The 24,561-nt window shown below is 39.0% G+C and overlaps 1 protein-coding gene across 3 annotated transcripts in view; it reads right to left on the bottom strand.

The window, feature by feature from the left end:
- Positions 1-24,561, bottom strand: part of Lrrc8c (leucine rich repeat containing 8 VRAC subunit C) — an 85,135-nt gene that overhangs the window by 20,276 nt on the left and 40,298 nt on the right. For 2 of the 3 annotated variants that reach the window (XM_074076541.1, XM_074076540.1), the window contains exon 3: positions 18,146-18,287. In XM_074076541.1, coding sequence (XP_073932642.1) covers positions 18,146-18,283 — 138 coding nt within the window. In that variant the 5' untranslated portion in view covers positions 18,284-18,287. Of the gene's footprint in view, positions 1-7,920; positions 13,447-18,145; positions 18,288-24,561 lie in introns of those variants that run through there. The other variant, XM_074076542.1, reaches the window with a different exon arrangement.

Here is a 24,561-nt window from a genome sequence, read left to right on the forward strand (position 1 = left end):
CCTGTAAATATATTGTACTTTAATCAATCAACCCCCCTCTAGTACTCTTCCTTATCCTTTCCCCCTACCCTGCATTGCTTAACAGTTTTCAGTGATTTAGTTGTGTCTTGTTCCTACATAGATGTGATGTATTTCAATATTATTCACCCCCTATCATTCTCTTCTTCTGGAAAAGCTTTTTTTGAAGCAATGTGCAGGGACTGAACTTTCTGCACTCAGCTGACTTAAGACCCCCTTCAGTTTAATGATAAATCTGTCAGCAAAAGTAGGAAAAAAGAAAGAGAAATATAGGTCACCTGGACTGCCCATAACGCATTAACAGCACAAAAATATAGAATTCTAAATACTGGAAGCATCCAAATAAATAAGCAAAAATCCATTCTAAATAGGAATCCTCAAAAGTGATGATTATTTTGGAAATTCACTGTAATAATTCAATTACAGTGTGCAATAGTACTGAGTGAAATGATGTCAACTGCCAGGCTGTGGTGCAATCTAGGTGAAGGCACAGATTTGTATTACTCATAAAAGAGAATAGCTATAATTCATTGTGACATCACGGAAGGCTTGCACATATGGCAAGAACAGTGGCAACTGTTAGGCATTCGTTTATGTGGGCAGAACTCAAGACTCTTCTTTGTTCTTCTTAACCTCTTCCTAGGAGAAACAGGGCCAGAAGAGATGGCAACCTCAAGTACTGAACTTTGTTGTCACAAGTGTTAGTTCTGAGTTCAAGTAGCAGGGCTTTCCTTGGGATCAGTCTGTTTGGATGATCTATTTGTAGCTTCTGTTGGGAGTCCTTACTGGGGAGATGGGAGCACTAGGGGCCCAATCCAGGGCCTCATGCATGCTAGACAAGTGCTTTACCACTGAGCTACACTCTCAGCCCAGGAGTCTCTCTCTCCTTCCTTGAAGATGATGTGGTAGGATGGGTCTGGAGTTGCCTGTCTTGGAAGTTGATGGTAGCCTGAGAGGTCCCAAAGAAGACAGCTCAGGTGAACTCAGGTGACCTTTAGGGAGAATCAGTGGACATCAATCTTCCTCTGCCTTCTCTTCTTAGCCTCAACTTCTCCCTCTGCTTCTTCTTTGCTCAGATTCTCCTTATCTCCTCCTCCTTCTTTTTATGCAAGGCGAAAATGACAACATAGGAGAAGAGACTCAGAAGGTTTGTTACAGCCCCTCTCCCCTTCTGAGACTTACAGAGGAAAGGAAGTCCTTGTGACTGATTTAAAGTCTGGTCCAGCTCACCAGGAGACTGATAGTGAGGTTTGGAGTCAGAGTCTTAGCTTCAGTTACATGTTCTTTTGCTGGTTTTGTCTTCAATGTCTGCATATCTCCTGCAGTGGCTTCTAGGGAAGGAAGAATTTGGTCCTAGATCCTAGACCTTTCTCAATCTCCATTGGAGAGAGCAAGCTAATCACACTGAAGACCACATGGAGATGTTCCAAATGAAGAGAAGTCTATATTTTGAAGTTCAAGAGACTAAAAATAATAAATTTTTATTTTACTATCTACCATTTTCTTTTCACAATAAGCCTGTGGAAATGGGAATACCTAACTTGTTCACTTTATAAAACCAGGGCTCAGAAAAGCCACATATTTTAGCTACAAGCCAACTAAAAGCATATAGTAGGGCCCATGCTTTCTATTTGAAGTTTTGGGGATTTAATTTTTCTCTTGAAATTGAACTAACAAAAAAAATTCCTCAATTCTTGTATTTCTAGTGAACATACTAAGTTTCTTACAAAATAAAATGATAACATAGCTGATGGCCTGTTTATTGGACAAATGATTTGTGGTTGGTAGTACAAAATTTCTAAAAATCTAAAATTAAAGTGTCTAATATAGATCACGAAACAAGTGTTCCAGAACGGACTATCCTTACAACATTGCTTTATATTGCATTATGGATTTTCTGAGACCAAATGTAGAACTTATATGATAAATTTTAGCATCAACATCCCAAATAGTAAACTAACATAGTTGAATTTAAGTCCACATGACCCTAGCTTTGGGTATTAGTACAAAGAATCTCCTCCAGCTTTTAAGAACTAATACATCTGGAGTGGAGAGATACCAATTCTACTGTAAAGCAGTCAGTATTCCCTATATTTCTTAGAACAGCTGATACAGTTCAGTGAACTTGCTGTTACTTGAGGAACACTAAGCTTATAAGTCTTTATGCTTTTATTCTTAAGACATGAAGTGCTACTGCTTTTATACATATATAAATCCCAAGTCCTTATTTGCTAGAAACTTCCATATGGAAATTTATGAAATTTTCCCTTGTCTCACAAACCTCATCCTCTGTAATACCCTGCAGCACTTTTACTCCAGGAATATAATTTACTCCTATATTCCTACAATCATTCTTATATGGAACATCAAAGACCTTGATTTTCCCAGGTAGACTCAATTTTTCTCTCCTTTGCAATCATTATACTTTATCTATACCTACCCACTGTAGCAATTATGAACTTTCAGGAGAATATATATGAATTTCTACATTATAACAGTTTAAAACATTTTTAGGGCCAAGACCAAGTTTTGCATCATTAGAACCTAGAATAGTGCCTGTAAGTGTACAGAATAAGTCGATACAATGAATGAATAAATACTCTTTCTTTCTTTTTTTTGCCTCTGGAACTATTCCCTAAGGTCCTTTGGGGAGGAGATAGAGCCTTATTCTGTGTTTCCCATGGTGCCTAACACTGTCTTGGGAACCTGATTGGCATTCCATAAATATGCATTGATTTATTTGCAGTTTCATTACAGAAATTTCATTAAACAGAACTCTTCTGTCACCAGATGTTCTCAGGAATAGCTAGATATTAACATGTCAGGGATGTTATAAAAGAGATCTCTAGGCTGGGACATGGCTGTCTGCCTAGCAAGTGCAAGGCTCAAACCCCAGTACTGTCAAAAAAAAGAAAAAGTGAGGGGGATATTGGGCTTTCAATTCTTTTCCAATTCTGATACTGTTATTTAAAAAGAAAGAAAGAAAGAAAGAAAGAAACATCATTATTCAAGAACCAACACATTTTAAAATAAAAATTTAAATCCCTGAAAAAGTACACTAAAGAGTTAATGAACAAATGCTAGCTCTCAAAGTTCATTTAAAAATTAGTTTAGAATGAAAAACAGAATTTCTCACAAAGGACAGGAAGGTTGTAATACTCTTAGTGCAGCTCATAAAATCCAATCTATACGATACGATCATAAAGCTTATTAACCACTTAAAATGAGTTGTACTTTGGGATGCTGGCAATATACGTCACACAACGGATAATCATCACGACAACCAAGATTTTACTTAAGAACCATCACATATGGCCAAAACAAAACAAAATCTCAGTGCTGTAAGATGTAGCTATATAGCTCTGTAACTTACTTTAAGGAGGTGACTCAATTTCTAATTTTTTTTGCCCTAACTGTACATAAATTTTGGCTGTGGTCCTATATATAAGGGCACATAACAACACATAAATCAGGATTTATTGTTCTTTTGTTAACTTTTAAAAAACATTTTATTAGGATATATTAGTTATACAACGAGATTTCATTGTGATTATTTCCATACATGCATATAATGTACTTTGATCAAATTCACCCCCTCTATTACCCTTTCTTATCGCCTTCCCCACTTATAAAAATAACTTAACAGGTTTCAATATTCTATTTCACACATTTATATAAAGTATTTTGATCATATTCATCCCCCTACAAGCTGCTATTACAATATATTCTCAAAATATTTTTTTTCAAGTTTGTTATTCAAACATCCGGCTCTGTCTCTTTCTTTGGCATCGGGTTTTGATCATTATTCTAAGACTGAGGCCCCAGCCTTCCCATCCGGGTCTGCAAAGGATGGTGACAAATCTTTCACACTACCAAAGAAAGATCACTTGATACTAGCTGCATTTTATACCTTTTAGGGAAGCCCTGATTTTTCTTACCTCCTAAATAATGAGGTGAGAAAATTACCCCCACAAAGCTTTTCTCTTTCACTTTATTATGCAGGTTTAAACTGCATTTTTATTACTCTTTTTTGTTATGAAGATATGATCAATGAACCCTTAGCACTGACAGAATACATTACTATAGTCACTCAACAAATCAGCTATGAGTGTGTGCTAGGTTTAAGGCACTACATTGGTACAACGATGAATCAGACAAGATTCTTGCCTGCATGCAACTTGACATCCTACAGGAGCAATGAGGTATGCTTCCAACATGCTCTGCCTGACACCGTGGCTAGTTCAGTGCCAACAAAGACGTAATGATAACTGCTTTGGTAATTCATGGGGTCCAAAGATCCAAGATAGTGCAGGATTAAATTCTTTGTCCTACCTCTGAGAAGTCAGATGTAAAGTTGAAAGCTTAAATCCAAGACCCCTAGAATTCATGGGGTACAGTGCTCTAGGACACAGACTGAGGTGCTCAGGGTAGTTCAGCCCTTGTCTCAGGTCTTAGAAAGTGGATCTACTCAAGAAAAGCATAAAGGGAACACTCCCTTATTCTCTCTGCACCTGCCATGCTGGCTCATCATTCTTTGCCTAGAATGCTCTTTCTGCAGACACCCATGGGCCTCTCTCTGTTTCTTTGTTCTGCTCAAATGTCTCCTTTTCTGAAGACTTTGGCCACCTGATTTAAAGTGAGATCCCCTGTATTCTCCTCACCCTGCCCCATTTTTTTTCAAAGTACTTATGCCTGGCATTTATTATTTTAAATGTTTACTGGTTTTCATGTTGAGATTTTATCACTTTTATCATAGCTCAACCCCACTGCCTAGAATTATGATATACAAAGTAAAAGGGTTTATGACTTCTCCAGTGGCAGTACTCATGACCTAACATGGTATTTTCAGGAAGGTTTGACTTTGAAAATTCAGGTTTATATTGAGCCAAAACCTTCTTCTTAAAACTTCTACCACTGATTCTATTGGTTGTCTAGGACACATGGAATAGGTTTTAGCCTTTTAAATTTTTCTCATGGAGGCCTGTCATGGTTTGGACTTAATTGTCTCCCAAAAGCTCATGTATTGAAGGCTTGATCCCCAATGCAGCAGTGTTCAGAGGTGGGACCTTTTGAAGGTGACTGGATTATGAGAGCTCTTACTTTGTCAACAGATTAATTCACTGATGGCTTCATAACTTAATGGGCTAGTGGAGGTGGTGGAAATTTCAGGAGGTGGTGGCCTAGTTGGAGGTAGTAGTGCCCTTGAAGGGGACATTCTGTCCCTGTGGCCTTCCCATTTTGTTCTGCCCCTTGGCCACCATGAGAAGAGCAGCTTTGCTCCAACATGTGTTTCCCTCCCTCACCACAGGCCCAGAAACAACAGAGCAAGACCACAGACTGAAACCTCTAAAACCATAGCCAAAATTAATCTTCCTTTCTCTAAGTTGGTTTCTCTCAGGCATTTTGTCACAGTGATGCAAAGTTAAGTAACACACATGTTACTCTTATGTCCCCTTCAATCTTCTCAAGTTGCAATAAATCTATCTTCAGCCAGGCCATATACAAGCTTTGAGAGCTCTCTCCTTTACTGGTCATGGCCTCTTAAATTATAATGTAAAATACCCATAAAGAATGTTGAGCTCTGTAATTCAAAGATCTCAGCACCCTTTCCAAGGACACCAGATGCTCATTGTATGTTAGTACATCTAAAACATGCCACTTGCACCTCTGTTTTCTCATTCCTTCATCCATAAAATCCATTCTTTTGAGCACTTACATGTATCTGCTAAGGATTTCTGTTCTCAGGATAAGGAATGAATCTGACAGGTGAGGCTAGGCCTTATAGAGTTTATAGTTCTATAAATTGGAGATAATTCTTCTGACCATATTTTTGTTTTTTTAAACAAACAAATGATAAATCTTAGAACTAACAAGTTTCCCACTTGTGAAATTTGTAGTAAAAAAAATGTATTTATGAAATACAAATTGAAATACTTGCGAAGAGATTTATAAATTTATAATTGAAAAAAGGTAGGATTTGGAAAGAGCATCTGACTTATATTCTATAAAGGAAATGAGAAGAATTAGTTCATTTAATGAGGGTGATTTTGAGTGTGAGTGTGTTCAGAAGAGAGGAGCCTCGGGGCAGAAGGTTAAATTATCCATGCTCCTTAATTCAGTATATTTTCAGCATCAATTCATGCAAATCCTGTCTTCCTTCCTCCCCCATACTTCCTCTTTCCTTTTTTTTTTTTTTTAATCCCTTAAGACATTCTATGCCCCTCAACTAGTGTAAGTGAGCATTCATATAAATTTTGGGAGAAGTTCATAATTTTATTAATGTTGCTTTGGATGTATAAAATAACTTGTAGGAACTAAACTTTGTAGTATCAATTCTGTGCTATCCAAAGCATGTAATATTTTTCCATTTATTCAAATTATCTTATGTGCCATTTATTAGACATCTAAATAGTTCCTGTGAAGGTCTTATCTATTCTGGGTTAGCTTAATTTTTAGATACTTAGTTTCTCCTGCCATTTTCAATATTCTCTTACTTTTTGTCTTAAACCTTTCAGCTGGTATGTATCTTTCCAGTTAGGAGAAGGTTAGATATTCCAAAATGATAGGAATTATAAAATAATCTAACAAAAAGCATGATTTTGGAAAAGTAGTGTAGGGGAGAAGCTTTTGTTATATTGAATAAAAGGCTCCAGATATAACCTAGAAACTTCCTAGCCTTTAATTAAAATATGGTTCCAATGCTAGTCTGATTCTCACCACAGGGCCCCTGGAAGCTGAGGGGATACAAGTGTTCCCAGTGATCTCAGTGGAAGGGAAAGAGAAGACTTGGAAAAGAGCAAGAGGGCGGACAGAGTACAGTGACATGATTAGAACATTGGGAGCAATCCTGAAGTCACTTGCCCTGATTGGAAGTACAAGGTCACCCTCCTCCCATTAAAGTAAACTTACTTAATATAGATCTTTAAACAGAGGTCTTTTTTTTTTTTTTAAAGGTAAGACATTTTATTTTACATACAAAAAGGGTGCAAACTGAGTCCTTTCTTCCCCAAATTGGGGAAAAGGTATACTTAAAGATCACATTTGTGTTTTCCATTTTGCCCTAGGAAATGGGCTACTCTGAGATAATGTATTAAGACCCACTTTCCATTTTCTCCAAAGGTGGCTTCTTCCTCTGTAGATGAATTTTTCCTAATGGTGTACAAATCTCTCTCCTGGAGGAACCATTTCAAATACATTTGAAATTGACATTCATGTTTAAAAATACTACAAGTTTCATTTTCACAGCTGAGTTGTTCAACCAGTGCCAGGGTTTAGGAAACAATAAATATCTTAAAAAATAAAATAAAAAGGCATTTAACGATAGACACAACCACACAATTAAAACTTATTTCTCCATAGCTGATTTATACATTATCTAGATTTTTAAAAAAATGCAGTCAACATTTCAACATCTTTTTAAAAGAGTATAATGGGCAAAGATGAAAGGAACAGACAATAATAAATTAGAGCATATAAGATATCCAATGGGAATTATTGAATCAACATTATTTTCCATTAGGGGGGTTAAAATATATATATATTTTTTAATCTACCTTTTCTGTTACTCTTCTCTCTGCTTGATAAATGGGGCTCATTCCTAGAGGCGGTTTGCTCAGACACTGATTTGAGGAGCTCTCATCTAATTTATCTCTAAGAATACTCAGGACCACATGGTTCCCAGCAGCCTAGGCTGTCTTTATGAAAAAGAAAATGCACACAGATGAGTGCACACACAGCAATCAAACCCCTCCATCTGTAAATACACTTATCCCCAAAGAAATGGCTCATCTTTCCTGAGACATTTCTATCACTGATAACCCTCTATGAGGCTTTTGGTGCAAGGGCTGGCCTGGGATTTGGTCTTGAGCCCATGAAGAGGAACAATGAAAATGTCTCACCTACCCTGAAAGATGGATTTGGGGGGTGGTCAGGGAAGTAGTCCTCTTGTGGATTACTGGGATGACTGCACTGCACTCCATTGAGACAATCCTCCATTGAGACCTTAAAGGTGATAATGGCACTGGAAATGTGATTGTGAGGAATAAAAAAGAAAAAAAAAAAGAAAAGAAATCCTGTCTACACGACTGAGGTTTCTTTATAACGTCAAGTTTGGTAATAAAACTAAAAGTATATGGAATTCATGTCCACTTTTTCCTTTGTAAGCTGATCTACAAATATTGGGGTGGGTTTCTTGGTTGGTTTTTGAGAAAATATGTCAACTGCTATTTCCTATATTCAGGGACCTACTTACTATTCTGAATACAATGAGAAACCTATTCTTCTGCATTTAGTTACCTGCAAAAGGAGTTAGGAAAAACATTTTTAAGACTGCTTATTGGATCCAAGACCTGTGGCTTAAAACACTGCTCAAAATTCTACAAAGCCACAAAAGGGCCATGGTTGCCTCTTCCTTTTCTTAGAACTCCCCCCTGCCTCAGAAAACAACCCAAACCCAAAGGAATCCCAATCTGATTCCTACCAACTCATCATGAGCAAGACTGGGAGTCACTGGCCATCAACCTCTAGATGGGACTTCCATATAGTCTGCGAAACCAAGAACCCCAGAGATAAGTGCCTGTCACCCACATGGTCAATCCAGGTGGGGTATCTAGAATCCTGGTTCCCTGAGAGTCTCTGGAATTCACTAGCTCACTTTGGGCAATGGTGGGGATGGTGGCAGTGGCCTGGCAAAGGCAAAGTTGGCTGTATGGCCTTACAAACTCCCAATCTGAGAAACTCTAGCCCTAGCATGGCTCTAACTGGAGACATTGTCAGGGCAACTCAGTGGGAATGGAAAACTGGTTTCAATATAGACATGGGAGAGGTGGTTGGAACACAAGAGGCAAGTGAGCTTGGGAGAGAAGCATCAGATGACCAAGTTAAACAGAGGTCTTGAATGATTTACACACAGAAACAACAACAGAGACTAAATAAACAGTGAATCTCCTTGCTTCATAAAGAAAAAAAGCCCTGCACTCTGTCAGTGCTTTGTTATTTGAGGGAAAAGATGTGTTATTAAACAATCAATAGCCAAAAAGATCATATCAATCCATAACGATGAGATAAAAGGAAATGTTCCCCATTCACTGACTGACATTGGATGGTATCAGATGATCTAAGAATAGGATTTAGATTCATGCCCTTTGTTAAACCCAAGACAGTGAGGTGAAAGGCAACTCATATATTATTCTTGGGGCAGGAATATGCTGCACATTAAATTGTCAGAGTGATAGATGACAAAAAGCAAAGTCCTAGGGAAGATTAGAAGTATTGGGTTGAATAAACCACTACACCGAGGAGGTCCTAAGGCATATTTTGTTACTAGGTGTAGAATAAATTTTGAAATAAGTGTTTCCTCCATAGCATTCTCTACTGTCCCTGCAGACATGAAGAAGGCTGCTCTTCAGAATTATTTTCACCGTAATGACCTTTGTTTCCTATTCCTCAAAGCCCCATAACATACAATGAGTACATGGAAACTTTATAAAACATATCTTAGATGAAGTCTTGATTTTAAGTCTACTAATTGGTTCCATCTGCTATTTCATTGGTATTCTTAATGTCACCATAAATTCAAAGTTAGCAAGAGAAAAATGTAGACTAGAAATCCCAGAGAGTATGGGGCAGAGGATCGCAGGAGGGGAGCAGGAGCATGAATTCAAGGCATATAATAGTCACAAAATGAACTCCTGGGAAACCACTCTGGGATTTAAAATTTTTCCTGCCTGCATTTTCCACTGAACTGTGAGCGTTTTTACCTGGAGGCCATTTGCCATGGGGCTGACATTCTCTGAATCAGAGAAGTAGAAATGAACTTCAGTGAATCTCAAAATCAAAGTGGGGATCAACTTTGACTTATAAGCTCAGATGTCCCAAAGTCGTTGACAATGTGTCCTGGCTGGCCAGTTTGCTCCCTGGTGATTGGGTTAAGTCAACCAAGATTTTTTTGTAGGTGGTCTCAAGTCACTGAAATAATTCTCTTGTCTCATGTCCCCTCCCTATTCAGAAAGCAGGAAATGTCTTTCCTCTGTAAATCACAAGGCAGGTCCCTTAGGGCTTCCGGGGGTTTGCATCCTTCAATTCTTGTGTCTGGTTTTTCACTGCTAACTCTGTATTTGTAATAGCCTGCCTGTGCGCTGTTGTGAATTTGACCATAATAAGATAACCTGGAATCACCAGGCAGAGATCTAAAGCAATCTCATTTTTCCAGGAAGCAACACATTGACCTTTCAGGATCTGGTCTATTTTATGGAGTGTGTTGACTTTTTGAATAGTGTTGTTTACAGCACAAAGTTGGGTGTTTACACTCTGGGTCCCTGAGGGTGAATGACTGAACAGGAATAGGATATGAACACTCCTAGAATTCTCCTGGCTTACACAGTTTATATTTGTTTCTTATGTGGATTGATGGAGTCTAAAGAATGCTCTTTACACATGCTCTTATTCCATAGCCACTCTGAAAATAGCTACTTGCATAGAAATGAGTAAATATTCGTCAGATGAGTAAGAAAAGAGTGCTGATTCTAATCCTCCTACATTGAGGTAAGAAGGAACCAATCAACATCCCTTTAACAGGTAATAGTCTTTTCTTTCCCCCAGTGTTTCCAAAACTGTGTTGCATTAAACTTATATATACCTTTAGGAATAAACAGCTAATCAACTATTATCTGCCACAGAAGAAGCAATTTTAAAAATACTCAAGCTGTTTGATTACCATTTTATTATCAAGGAATGATCTTCCAACTCTACCTAGATTTTGCTTTGTTATGGTTTCACACCTAGGAACTAACTTGCTTTGCAGATAAGATGAGAAAGAGTGTACTTTCCTTTTACAAAGGGAAAAGCAAGGCATATAAAACATATTTTAACTATTTTAGTACCACCCTGGAAATGGAAAAGGAATTTGAGCTTCACAGAGAACCCTTTGTTTTGAAAAGTTATCAGACACTTAGCCAATTTCAGAGGATTAGTACAGCAGAGTTGAAATAAGAGCTTAAATTCCTTTCCTCAGGAACAGTGCTTTGAATTGCAGTGCGGATCTTGGGTGGTTTTACTTTCTTTAATAACTTATACCATGTTATTTCTTGTTTCCTTAATGCTTACTATAGAAGTTATTCTTTTTATAGCAGGCATATAATGCATAACCTTTAAAAAAACTTCATCTGTAATTTATCAAATTGGTACTTTTTATTACTTTCTGTCTTCTCTTTCAGTCATCTTGCACTTGTTTTTAATAGTGTTTCACAGACCAAACTTTTGAGTGCAATCTGTACAACTGTAATGGTTCCATAGCATTTGGCAGCAGCGAGCACAAGTGTGAAAGGCACAGGCTGGAGATGCAGCCTGAGACCTGATTCCTGGCTACATCCCTCTTGGCTTTGGGGCAGGTTACTCAAACTCCTATTTTTCTAATCCTCATCTGAAAAACTGGACTTATCTACTTCCACAGGTTCGTTCTGGGAATTAAAGAAAGTGTATACATGTCCTAACACAGGTTTCCTTACTTGTTACTCAGTGGAAGTGTTACTGGAACTATGGATGTGATGATTCCAGCTCAGGGCGGCATGCCTAATATTTCTGACTCCACCTCCTACAGTGGCACCTGGGCCTGTCTCCTAGCTGAACAGTGAGGGCTTTGTGAACTGATCATACTAAATCTTGTTTATTCTGAGTTTTTCTCCCATTCCCCCTTTGACATATTTCTTTGGTTCTGTACACATATTGTTTGAGACTTCACTCAATTATCTCTTTAAGTCCCTAACCCAGTGGCTGAGATAATTCAGACTTAATGCTCTCAAGGCACCAGTGAGGTGCTCATTCATTAGGAGGCACTGCTTATGAATTTCTCTGGTCCTTAGACTATTGCCATGGAGGGCTCCAACTGCACTGTGTCTCTGGTTCAGTGTACCCAGCACCCAGTGCCTGATGCATCACTGGCACAGGGGAAGAGTGTTGACTGGAATGGAATCCCCACTCCATACGAATTCTGAGCCCCCACTTCTCAGAACTTGGTATATCACACTGCACTGTCTGTACCCAGACGACTGGCATCAGATTTCTTTTTAAAGGCTGTAAAGATGAGGAGCCCAGGCTAGATAACCTATCTGATGTGGGAGGACCAGGGGTGGTCTATGTGATGCTCCTAGGGCTTCTAGATGAGGCAGCATGAGACAGAACTGAAGGATGATGATTCTGACTGTGGAACAGGAAAGGATGCCGAAGGGATGCTCCATCTTCTGCACTCACTGCAGACACGACTCAGTGATGCTCACTGATACAGTTTTGTAGATACACCCTCTTGTTTTTCATTCATTTGGTTCCAAGCGAGTTACTAGTTCTTACTGACTTTCTGTGCCCTTTCTCTCTTCTGTACTTCCTCCTGCCCTGAAATATGTAAACAACAGAAATGCTTCCTGGGCTTGCTATGTGGATCCTGCAGTACTGCTGGGAGCCATGCACAGTCATAAAGTGAGCAGGATTTATAGTCTTCCCGCTGCTCCATCTCCTTCCTAAACTGGCCATTCCAAATCTTTGCCCTCGAGGCTCCCACTCCACTGCCTTTCTTGTTGCGCTTTCTTGCTCCCTTCCATCCTCCCAATCTCTCAGCAGATGTGCTGCTTTCTACACCACAGAGAAACCAGAAACCATATGGCATAAACTCCCACCTTTTTGTCCCCTTTCAAATAAAATGCATCCTCACCTGTCATTCCTATGCTGGTGGAAGGTGCTTCTCTCCCTTCCGCCCCAATCAAGGGAGATTCTTCCATCTGGATCCTGGGCTTTTCCCCTCCTTCCTCCTGAGGCTGAGCATTCAGCACTAACCCTGAATCTTTGGATCTTCTATTCACCTGCTCACTTAGCATCTCAACTTGAATGATTGACATAGATCTCATACATAACATGCTCAAAAGCAAACTTCTTCAGCTGCCCAGGCTTAAAAACTTTGAGTCATCTTTGATGTGTCTTTTTATTTTTCTTCAATGTTTAACATTCAGTCTTTCAGTGAAACCTTGGTAGGTTATCCTTCAAAATATATCAACTATGGCTTCCACCCCAGTGCAAGTCATCTGTTTGATATCTTGTCTGGGTTACTGCACTAGCTTCCCAAAATCGCTCAGCTTCCTTGCCCCTACACTGCAATGTGTATATATATATATCTGTGTGTGTGTGTGTGTGTATTTATTTTTTTTGCAGTAGTGGGAATTGAACCCAGGGCTTTATGAATGTGAGGTAAGCACTCTACCACTGACCTACATCTTCAGTCCTTAGTTTTTTTTTTTTATTGTTGTGCTGTTTGGGGGTACAATGTGGCATTTATAGAAGCTCTTACAATGTATCAAATATATCATACTGGAATTCACCCCCTTCATGGCTCTTCTTTACCCTCCCCCCATTCCTGGAATGGTTTCAAGAGGTATCATTTTTGCATTTACATACATGTGTACACATTTTTTGTTCTGTATTCACCCTCCTATCCCCTATCCCCACCACGTCCCCGTTCCACTGGTACTAACCCCCGCTTGGGCAGGACCTGTTCTGCCCTCCTATTCCCGATTTTGTAGAAAAAGAAAGAAAATGAAAAAAAAAAAGACATTTTTGCTTGTTTGAGATAAAGGTAGCTACAAACGGAGTTTCCTTGTACTATTTCCATGTATATATGTATTATAACCCCAATTGGTTTAGCTTTTCTATTTTTCTTAATTGTAACTTAGTCCCTTCTTATGGTAGTTTCAGCCGGTTTAAAAATTCTGTATTTATTCTTGTATAGAGAGTACATAAACCAAATTCATCTCCTTAGTTTCCTTCTTTTACCCTCCCTCTCATTTGTGACCTCCCCTTAGTGTGACCAGTGTTTGATAATATTGCTATATTTGTTTTAGGTCTACATTCCACATATGAGAAAGAACATACAGCTTTTGGACTTCTAAACCTGGCTAACTTCACTTAAGATGATGTTCTCCAGTCCCATCCACTTACCTGCAAATTACAAAATTTCATTCTTCTTTGTGGTCTAGCCATTAGTTTTGTGAGACAAGGTCTCAGCCCAGGCTGGCCTGAACTTCATGATCCTTTTGCTTCCCCCTCCCAAGTTCTGGTATTGCAAGTGTGCGCTATCATACCTGCCCTCCACACTGTATTCTCAACAGCTAGAGTGGTCTTATTACAACATTAGATCATGACAACTCTGCTCAAAATCCTCCAATCATGTCCTATCTTGTTCAAATCAAAGCCACCTTCCAGTACCTACATGGTCTGGCACCTGCTACCTCTCGGCTTCATCTACTACTCTTCTCCTCACCCACATTGCTCTACCACACTAGCCTCTGTCTTCTTTAACATTCCAGGGAGACTCCTGCTTGCTTGGAACATCATCAGGGGCTTTCTAGGTTCACCTCAATGTTAAGACTTATAAGACTGTCATAAACTTCACGTAGTTCCAGAATCATTTAGAAAAAGACAGGACTGTAGTCATAGCTTGCCAGTCACAGTTGGAGCCCTGGGCTTTCCCCCTGTGGGAACATCTTCCCACCTGTCCAGGTAGTGGTCCATACTCAGGTGGTCTCTTGCTCAGCATCTCTTCCCCATCACCTCAGGGACAAAGAAGACAGCTCCACCTTAGACAGATCTAAGGTCTATCTAGAGTTAAGCCTCATGCCCTAAAGGAGCCAATATCTCTTGCAACTCAGTAGACACTTTTGATGTGTCAAGGAACATGTCTAGATATGAATGTCACCAAAACCACAGAAATCTCATGATACAACTTCCTATCAAGTATTTCTCATTCTCTTAGCCCAGACACAGCTGATCACTCAGTGGTCATTTATACCATGAGGAATGTTGCCTAGTAACACAGTTAACATTCTGCCTTGATCAGGTCTCCAGGGAAACAGAACTAGAAGCTGACACATTGATTTCCTGTGCATGTGTGTTACCTTCTAGGTTAATTCTTTTTGATCTAACCTTTTCTCTAGTTCCTGGTCCCCTTTTCCTATTGGCCTCAGTTGCTTTTAAGGTATCTGTTTTAGTTTCTCTGCGTTAAGGGCAACAAACGCTAGCTAATTTTTTAGGTGTCTTACCGATCCTCACACCTCCCTTGTGTGCTCTTGCTTTTATCATGTGCTCAAAGTCCAATCCCCTTGTTGTGTTTGCCCTTGATCTAATGTCTGCATATGAGGGAGAACATACGAGTTTTGGTCTTTTGGGCCAGGCTAACCTCACTCAGAATGATGTTCTCCAATTCCATCCATTTACCGGCGAATGATAACATTTCATTCTTCTTCATGGCTGCATAGAATTCCATTGTGTATAGATACCACATTTTCTTGATCCATTCGTCAGTGGTGGGGCATCTTGGCTGTTTCCATAACTTGGCTATTGTGAATAGTGCTGCAATAAGCATGGGTGTGCAGGTGCCTCTGGAGTAACCTGTGTCACAGTCTTTTGGGTATATCCCCAAGAGTGGTATTGCTGGATCAAATGGTAGATCAATGTTTAGCTTTTTAAGTAGCCTCCAAATTTTTTTCCAGAGTGGTTGTACTAGTTTACATTCCCACCAACAGTGTAAGAGGGTTCCTTTTTCCCCGCATCCTCGCCAACACCTGTTGTTGGTGGTGTTGCTAATGATGGCTATTCTAACAGGGGTGAGGTGGAATCTTAGTGTGGTTTTAATTCGCATTTCCTTTATTGCTAGAGATGGTGAGCATTTTTTTCATGTGTTTTCTGCCCATTTGAATTTCTTCTTTTGAGAACATTCTGTTTAGTTCACTTGTCCATTTCTTTATTGGTTCATTAGTTTTGGGAGAATTTAGTTTTTTAAGTTCCCTATATATTCTGGTTATCAGTCCTTTGATGTGTAGCTGGCAAGTATTTTCTCCCACTCTGTGGGTGTTCTCTTCAGTTTAGAGACCATTTCTTTTGATGAACAGAAGCTTTTTAGTTTTATGAGGTTCCATTTATCTATGCTATCTCTTAGTTGCTGTGCTGCTGGGGTTTCATTGAGAAAGTTCTTACCTATACCTACTAACTCCAGAGTATTTCCTACTCTTTCTTGTATCAACTTAAGAGTTTGGGGTCTGATATTAAGATCCTTGATCCATTTTGAGTTAATCTTAGTATAGGGTGATATACATGGATCTAGTTTCAGTTTTTTGCAGACTGCTAACCAGTTTTTCCAGCAGTTTTTGTTGAAGAGGCTGCTATTTCTCCATCGTATATTTTTAGCTCCTTTGTCAAAGACAAGTTGGTTATAGTTGTGTGGCTTCATATCTGGGTCCTCTATTCTGTTCCACTGGTCTTCATGTCTGTTTTTGTGCCAGTACCATGCTGTTTTTATTGTTATTGCTTTGTAATATAGTTTGAAGTCAGGTATTGTGATACCTCCTGCATTGTTCTTTTGACTGAGTATTGCCCTGGCTATTCGTGGCCTCTTGTGTTTCCATATAAATTTAACGGTAGGTTTTTCAATCTCTTTAATGAATGTCATTGGAATTTTGATGGGAATTGCATTAAATATGTAGATTACTTTTGGGAGTATAGACATTTTTACTATGTTGATTCTACCAATCCATGAGCATGGGAGATCTCTTCACTTTCTATAGTCTTCCTCAATCTCTTTCTTCAGAAGTTTATAGCTTTCCTTGTAGAGGTCATTTACATCTTTTGTTAGGTTTACACCTAGATATTTGATTTTTTTTGAGGCTATTGCAAATGGAATTGTTTTCATCCATTCTTTTTCCGTTTGCTCATTGTTAGTGTATAGAAATGCTAATGATTTTTCTATGTTGATTTTATAACCTGCTACCTTGCTGTAGCTATTGATGATGCCTAGAAGCTTCTGAGTAGAGTTTTTTGGGTCTTTAAGGTATAGGATCATGTCGTCTGCAAATAGGATATTTTGACAGTTTCTTTACGTATTTGTATTCCTTTTATTCCTTCTTCTTGCCTTCTTTTATTCCTTTTATGCCTTCTTCTCTGGCATCCTTGTCTGGTTCCTGATTTTAGAGGGAATGGTTTCAGTTTTTCTCCATTAAGTATAATGCTAGCTGTAGGTTTGTCATACATAGCTTTTATAATGTTGAGGTACTTTCCTTCTATTCCTAGTTTTCTTAGAGCTTTTATCATGAAATGGTGTTGGATCTTATCAAAGGCTTTTTCTGCATCTATTGAGATGATCAAGTGGTTTTTGTCTTTGCTTCTGTTAATGTGGTTTATTACGTTTATTGATTTTCATATGTTGAACCACCCCTGATGCTGTGTTCTTTCTCACATCTGTGACTTAAAGCTTTCTTCCCTCTCCCCTGTACTTACTCCAATCCCAGCTCCTGCTTCCTGACTAGCTTCAGCTGGTTCTCCAAGTTTTAATGCAACTATTATCTTTTCTCTTGTAAGAGAAAGCAGAGTTCCCTCCTCTGCACCCCCTTCCTATCTGTGGACCACCTGTTTGGTACGTAACACAACATATTCTGATTGCTAGTGTATTTAGCTCCCCCCTAGAAATGAACTACATACTGGTAGTGCCTGACACAGATACAGTAAAATATATCTGGACTCAATATGTAGATACATAGCATCTATACAGAATATATTTTGATTGGGTACCATTTTAATTCAGAACCAAACATTGGATAAAATAAGTATATCTTATCAGACTTAAGTGTAAGAGGCGAAGAAAAACAAAAAGTCCAATTTTGCTAACATAAATGACATTATGACTATTGATACTTTGCTATGAAGCTAACTTTCAAAGATAGGAAAACCTCTTTGATGTTAGAGATAGCAAGCATTACTTGAGCAGTTGGGCTCATTGAAGTCTTACAAGTACTATATTTACCTTATTAGGAAAATTCAGTAAATAAGTGTTTCAGTCTCCCTGCCATGATTACAGATGCCATACACAAATAAAAAGGAACAGATAATACTTAACACAATTAAAAGAAAAAATTGCACAGCCAGCTCTCTTTTTTGTCTTTATTTGTGATGCTGGGGATTGAACCCAGGCCCTAACACATCCTAGGAAGGTTCTACTACCACTGAACATCCCCACCCGCACACATTCCGCTCATTTGAGAGGTTTCATTGACCTTGTGTTCCGCTCTAGATCCCATCCTGCTGTGGGCCAGGCACCTACCTGTAACGTACATCCAAAGACACCTATCATCAGCATGGCCACCGAGAGGTAATCTGTGAACACATCCCACCATGGTTTCAGCACCCGGAAGGCAGGCTGCTGCTCAGAAAACTGCCGGAATTCCGTCACTGGAATCATGTTTCTGGGAAGAGAAAAGAGGGTTAATTTATCTGCAAGCTCTACCATGGGGCAGTTGCCAGCGTTTGAAAACAACACTTGAAATGCTGCTGTGACCCGTCAGGAGTAGGGATCTGCAGGAGTCCAGACACACCAGTGTCCCAACGAGTCAATGACAGCCACCAGTGGGGGAAATAAGGAGACCCGCATGACAAGGCAGGTGCCTGCACTAATTACTATCCAACCACCAGCCTCTCTTTGTGCTCTTCCTGGCACGGAGAGACCATGGCCAGATCCCGATTACCTCTTGGGCGCTTGCTTCCTCCAATACAACATGAAGATGCCAATAAGAACAGAGCCCATCCTTCAAAATTATTTTACTGTGTATCTGACTTTCTTGGGTTATTGCTTGAAACTATTCTTCAGTGTCATCTCAGCACTCATTTGTGTTAGGGCTTTTCTAGGCCCTGTTTATAATACATTTTGCTTGCTCCAAAGGAGAAGAAAAGCAAGGTTGCCACATGGTCTTTGCCTTTTAAGAGGTGAGATCTTATTGATGGTGACGTGGGTTGGGGAGGACCCCATTTTCTCTCCTCCTTTTTAGTCTCTGTGCTTTTGTCTTGATTTCTTTTCTTTGCTCCTTATGCTTCTCTTATGTCACTGTGAAACTCAAACTTACCCTGCTTTTCTCCTCTGATACATCAGTTGGCCCTGGAAACTTGCCATGGTTTGAATAAATGTATCCCAAAGGCCCCTGTGTTATGACAGGCTTGGTCCCCAGCCTGTGGCACTGTTGGGAGGTGGTGGAACGTTTAAGATGTAGGGCCTAGTGGAAGTTAGGTCACTGGGGCGTGCGCTTGAAGGGGATCCTGGGACCCCAGCCCTTTCCCCTCTATTTCCCAGCCGCCATGAGGTAAACAGGTCTCCTCTGTTTCATGCTCCTGCCTTGATGTGCTGGCTTCCCACAGGCTCTCAGCAATGGGCCAACAGACCATGAAGTGAAATCTCCAAAACAGAACCAAAATATCTTTTCCTCTCTTAAAACTGATTTGTCTCAGGTGTTTGTTACAGTGAAGCCAAACTAACTCCAAAGTCCTATCTCTATCTAAATGAACAGGACGCACATGGGGTGCTGAAAACAGGGAAACAGGGCTCGTCTGTCCCTTCTCATTCTCACTGCCTTTGTGACCCAGGACTTCTGGTTAATCATCCTGTTATTGTGAGGAGAAATAATCTTATTTTATGGCAAGGAATACAAGGGCCAAGAGAAAATCTCTCTCCCTTTGCCATCTTCAGATCCAGTAACCTAGCTCCTTTCATTTGTCTTTGTTACTCAGTCCTAATTAAAGAGGCAGAGGAAAGGCTATATTTGCTGCTTTATCTCCCAAATCTTGTGTGTTTCATGGTTTTTCCTTTCCTAACACTGAGTTAAGGACTATACAATAAATACTCCAGATAAAAGCAAAGCTTCTCTTTTGAATTCATTGGTGGTTATCATGTTGGGAAAATATAATGTTATTTATTCTTTCTTGATGTTTTATGACTTTTTCTTAAACAATAATTTGCTTTCCTTTTGAGTACTTTATTTTTGGCCATACTCAGGTTTGAGATCAAAGCTTTGTGCTTGCTAGGCAGGCACTCTACCACTTGAGCCACGCTCCCAGACTTTTTTGCTTCAGTTATTTGTTGAATAAGGTCTTGTGTTTATGTCTGGGTCATCTTTGACCATGACCCTCCTATTTATGCTTCCTGCATAGCTTTGATGACAGATAGGTGCCACCATGCTCAGTTTTTATTGGTTGAGATGGAGTCTCAGGACTTTTTGCTCAGACTTGCTTTGAACTGAGGTTCTGAATCCTGAGCAGCAAGGATTACAGGTGTGAGTCACCACAACTGGCCTTGGATTTGTTCTTTAATAATGTTGAAAATTTCAGCCCCACTAAGACCTAGCTACCTGAATCTGTGCAGCATTTGATGGGATTTCCTCATTTTACTGACATATAACTTGAACTTCATTCTGTTACCACTAGGCTGCAAGCTTCTTTAGAGTTGGGTCTATATGCTGTCATATGTATGTCCTTAAAACATATGTTGCATAGTCCTTATGTCATTAAAATTTCAAACTAGCAGAGCTGGGCACAGTGGCTCATGTCTGTAATTCTACCTACACAGGAGATGGAAATATGGGAGGGGCAAAGCTCAAGACCAGCCCAGGAAAAAAATTAGTGAGACCCCATCTCAATCGATAAGCTCCGTGTGGTGGCAGGGGCTTGTGACCCTAGCTACAAAGGAGGCATTGGTAGGAAGATCATAGTCTGAGGCTGGCCCAGGGTAAAAACATAAGCCCCTATCCAAAAAATAACTAAAGCAAAAAAAAAAAGGGCTGGAGGTGTAGCTCAAGTGGTAGAGCACATGTCAAGCAAGCTCAAGGTTCTAAGTTCAAACTCCAGTACTGCCAAGCCCCTCTCCCCCCCAAAAAGCCAAAACTAAATCAGACTTGTCACACTTTGATTTTTCTGACACTTTATGGCCTCTTTTTCTCAATGAACTATGATAATCTCACTGTCCCAAACATGTTCTATCAATTATTTGAGTTGAGTCACAGGCCAAAAATTTAACTCATCTTAACTTCTAAGGTGTGCTTCCAGAGCTACTGTCCGATCCTAGTTTGCATCCTCATCACTTACCATAGTACCTGGAAAGCAACATGTCCTGAACAACTGTGCTGAGTGATGCACGAATGAATTCAGATGCTCATTCAACTCAGATGAGGGCTGACCCTAACTGGCTGCAGTGACAGTGATAATTACTGTTCTTTGGCAGATTTGATGGCTGTCTCTTTCATGATCAGTTCCTTTACACCTTGGAGGGAATGGGCTCTATTCATTTAAGCAGGGGACAGTTTAGGGAAGAAAACTTCCTGGTCTCAGGACTCTTTTATGCTCTCAAACAGAATGAGGAGAACCTGGAAGTGTTCGTGTCAATTATGCCCATAAATAATCACCTTGTCAGAAATTAAAAACAAGAAATTTAAAAACATTCATTCATTCATTAAAAATAAATTCATTATGTGTTAACATGCATTATTATGAAAATAACTGTACCTTCCCAAACACAAAAATCGTGAGAATAATGGCATTATTTTACATTAAAAAATCTCTTTAATATTAGCTAAATATAGAAGATAACTGGAAATACAGATCTGCTTCTGCATTTGATATACTGGGACATATTTGGATTAAAATACACAAGTCAGACACAACCAAACAAAGATCTGTGGGTAGATGCAAGGAGTATCTTAATAGCTTTTTCCATGTCATTGTGGATATTCATTTTTGAGACTACACCAAAACTTGACTAGGTTAGCTGCAACACAGAATCTGGAAAATGTATTTCCAAACTCTTTGTTAAAACCCAATAGCTGGTCTTGCATCTTTTTTTTCCCCCCATTGCTGGGTCTGGTGCTCTACCACTGGTGCTCCATCTACTCTGACTTGCACTTTGAATGAGTATGAGTTTGCAAAATCGTGCATTGATAATTTGGAAAACAGTAGATCATGTTTATGTAATCTCTCAAATGTTGATAGTTTTCATTATAAAATATTTAAATCACATTTATTAACCACCACTATTATCAGAAAAAAAAAACTGCTAAGTACTAGAAACTGTCACACTCATGGTGGTTGATACATGTTCTCCAAAATCCTAATTATCACTTGAAAATTAGAATTTTATCACTGTCAACAAATATTTGTTGTTCTCCTTGAAGTCTCAGGCTCACTTCATTCAATGGGAGAACAAACATACTACATACCCATGTTTGAATAATCAGTTGTTTTATTCAATAGAAATAGTGTGATAAACAGCTAATACAACTTTCATCTCAGACATCACACAGGGCTTTCCCTTGAGATGCTGTGGTACTTCAGAATGCGGCAGAAGTGCTCTGTGTGTTTTGCCCAATTCATTACACAGTGTGCTAATATACCATCTAGAGAAGGCTGAGAGTTATTAAAATAATAACTTTTACTGCTTCCCAGGGACACTAAGTGACCCTGGCTTTAAAAAAAAAACTGTGTACCCGATCCCTTTAGCACAGTCTGCCTTGATTCATGCAAGGCACCTTACCTACCCATCACTGATTTTGCAACATTGATGAAAAAGGGAAAAGACATCTTATCATTAGAAAATTTGACTTTGTGGGGCCCCTTAAAAAGGTCTGGATTATCAGTGTTCCTTGGATCATACTTTGAAAGCCACTAAGGCAGAGGGTCACTGTTCCTTTCTTTCTCTTTGGCTTTTCTTGAAAGAGCAAGGGCCTGGGTACTCAGAACAGGTGAGTATCCCAGAGTCCTTGGCTAAGCTGCCTCCCAGGCATCATGCTTTTAGTTTTTGTTTCTTACTAAGATAGTGTTAATAAACAGTCTTTTTTTTTTTTTTGTGGTGGTACTGGGGTTTGAACTCAGGGCCTTGCACCTGCTAGGCAGGTGCTCTACCGCTTGAGCCACTCCACCAGTGGCATCATACTTTTAATATAGGAAATCCAGAAACTAAGCAACCTAAGTATTACCTACTGCTTCTTAATATTGGTACAGCCTAATTGAGATGGATTAGAAGATTTGTTAGAGACAGATCTGGTCAAGATGATGCAGCTTTTTAGTGCTATAACTCAACCCCTACAGATTGTACTTGAACTTTTTTTGGGTCAAGCATGGACATGTGTGTACATATACAATACATATAAATATATATATGTAGAAGTATAATACATACACAGACTTAATTGTTTTACTGTGTCACAGAGCTCCATATTAAACACAGCATTAATCCTGAATTTTTTTGGTTCAGAAAAGGGAGTGGGAAGGAGTTGATTAAAAAATCTCCCAACTTAGAAATAAGGAAAGGAAACCTAAAACTTGAATGTGGTTGATGTGCTCCCTATAGAGGAGTGAATATAGTAATCTCAAACTGCCAGAGGCCACTATGGGAAGGGGACCAGGAAGTCATGAAGAGGTCGGGTAGAACTGAACCAGTGTGGGTTGCAATATGCAGTGCATAGAAGCAACGCTAGGAATCTCTCTGCATAGCTATCTTTATCCCAAACTAGCAAAAACGATATTATGTCTTTCTTATTATCTCTTATGTTTTCTATTCAACAAAATCAGAGAAGAGGGTGGAACAGGTTCTGCCTGGAAGAGGGGGTTGGGGGGTAGCACAAACAATGAATACACACATAAGTAAATGTAAAAACGATAAAATAAAAGGAGAAAAAAATCTCCCAACTTATACAAGGGTGAATGGATCTCTTACTTGTCTAACTAAAATTTTTTTCTTTGTATTCTTCTTTCACAACTTTCAGCACATATTGCAGTCATAACTGCACTTGGTTTCTCTTCCATTTCAGTTTTCCTTTCCTAGTTATTCATGACAATGTCAAGAGTTATCATTGCAAATGAACAGACACATTCTGAAGAAACTTCTGGGTCAACATCATCTTACCTAAACAATTTTTTTTATTTTAGAAATGTTAATAATTATTTTTATACTTCTTTTGACTCTAATATCCAACTTATTACAAAAGACTTTATATAATTAGTATTGTCTTTGGAAATAAGGCATTTCAAGAGATTCTGATATAATAATTTTTAGAATGCAAGCTTTTACATTGCATTATATCTCTGCTTCTATAACTTTTTGCAGAAAGTTATATGCATTGAAAATATAAATTACAGTCTGGGAGTATCACTTAGTGGTATAGCCATGTGCTTTTTAGCACATGGGTTTGATTCTCAGTACCAGAAAAAAAATCTCATTACAAGAAACCATATTAATGTCTTTAAAATATTTCATCCAACTAAAATATCATTCAATCCTTTGGTAAAGAAGATTGGTAGTGTTAGGTGCAAACATAGTTTTCTTATTTCCTTTATTTATATGGCTTTTCCTAAAACAACGTCCCCACCACAACAGAACTGTCTCCAGGTTAATTTTAACGTTTTCTTGCCTAGAATTGATTACTCTGAATGTAATCTATTCTATTTACTAAACCATGACTTAACTCTACTTCAACATTGTTCTAGTATAGCTGTCATGTGGTACATGTGGGTACAGCTAACATTTACTGTATTGCACATTTTTCTGGGTGCTTCAATAGTATCACCTTTAGGTAGCACAGACATATGTCCTTTAAAGAAACAAGGGTCAATTCCAAATGATGACAGGTTTATCAGTAATCCAGTGAGTGGCCCCTTACTAGAATGAAAAAAAGATGATGATTCCTGAGTACATGAAATTCAACA

The sequence above is a fragment of the Castor canadensis genome, chromosome 6 (assembly GCF_047511655.1).
Source record: "Castor canadensis chromosome 6, mCasCan1.hap1v2, whole genome shotgun sequence".
Lineage (NCBI taxonomy): Eukaryota > Metazoa > Chordata > Mammalia > Rodentia > Castoridae > Castor > Castor canadensis.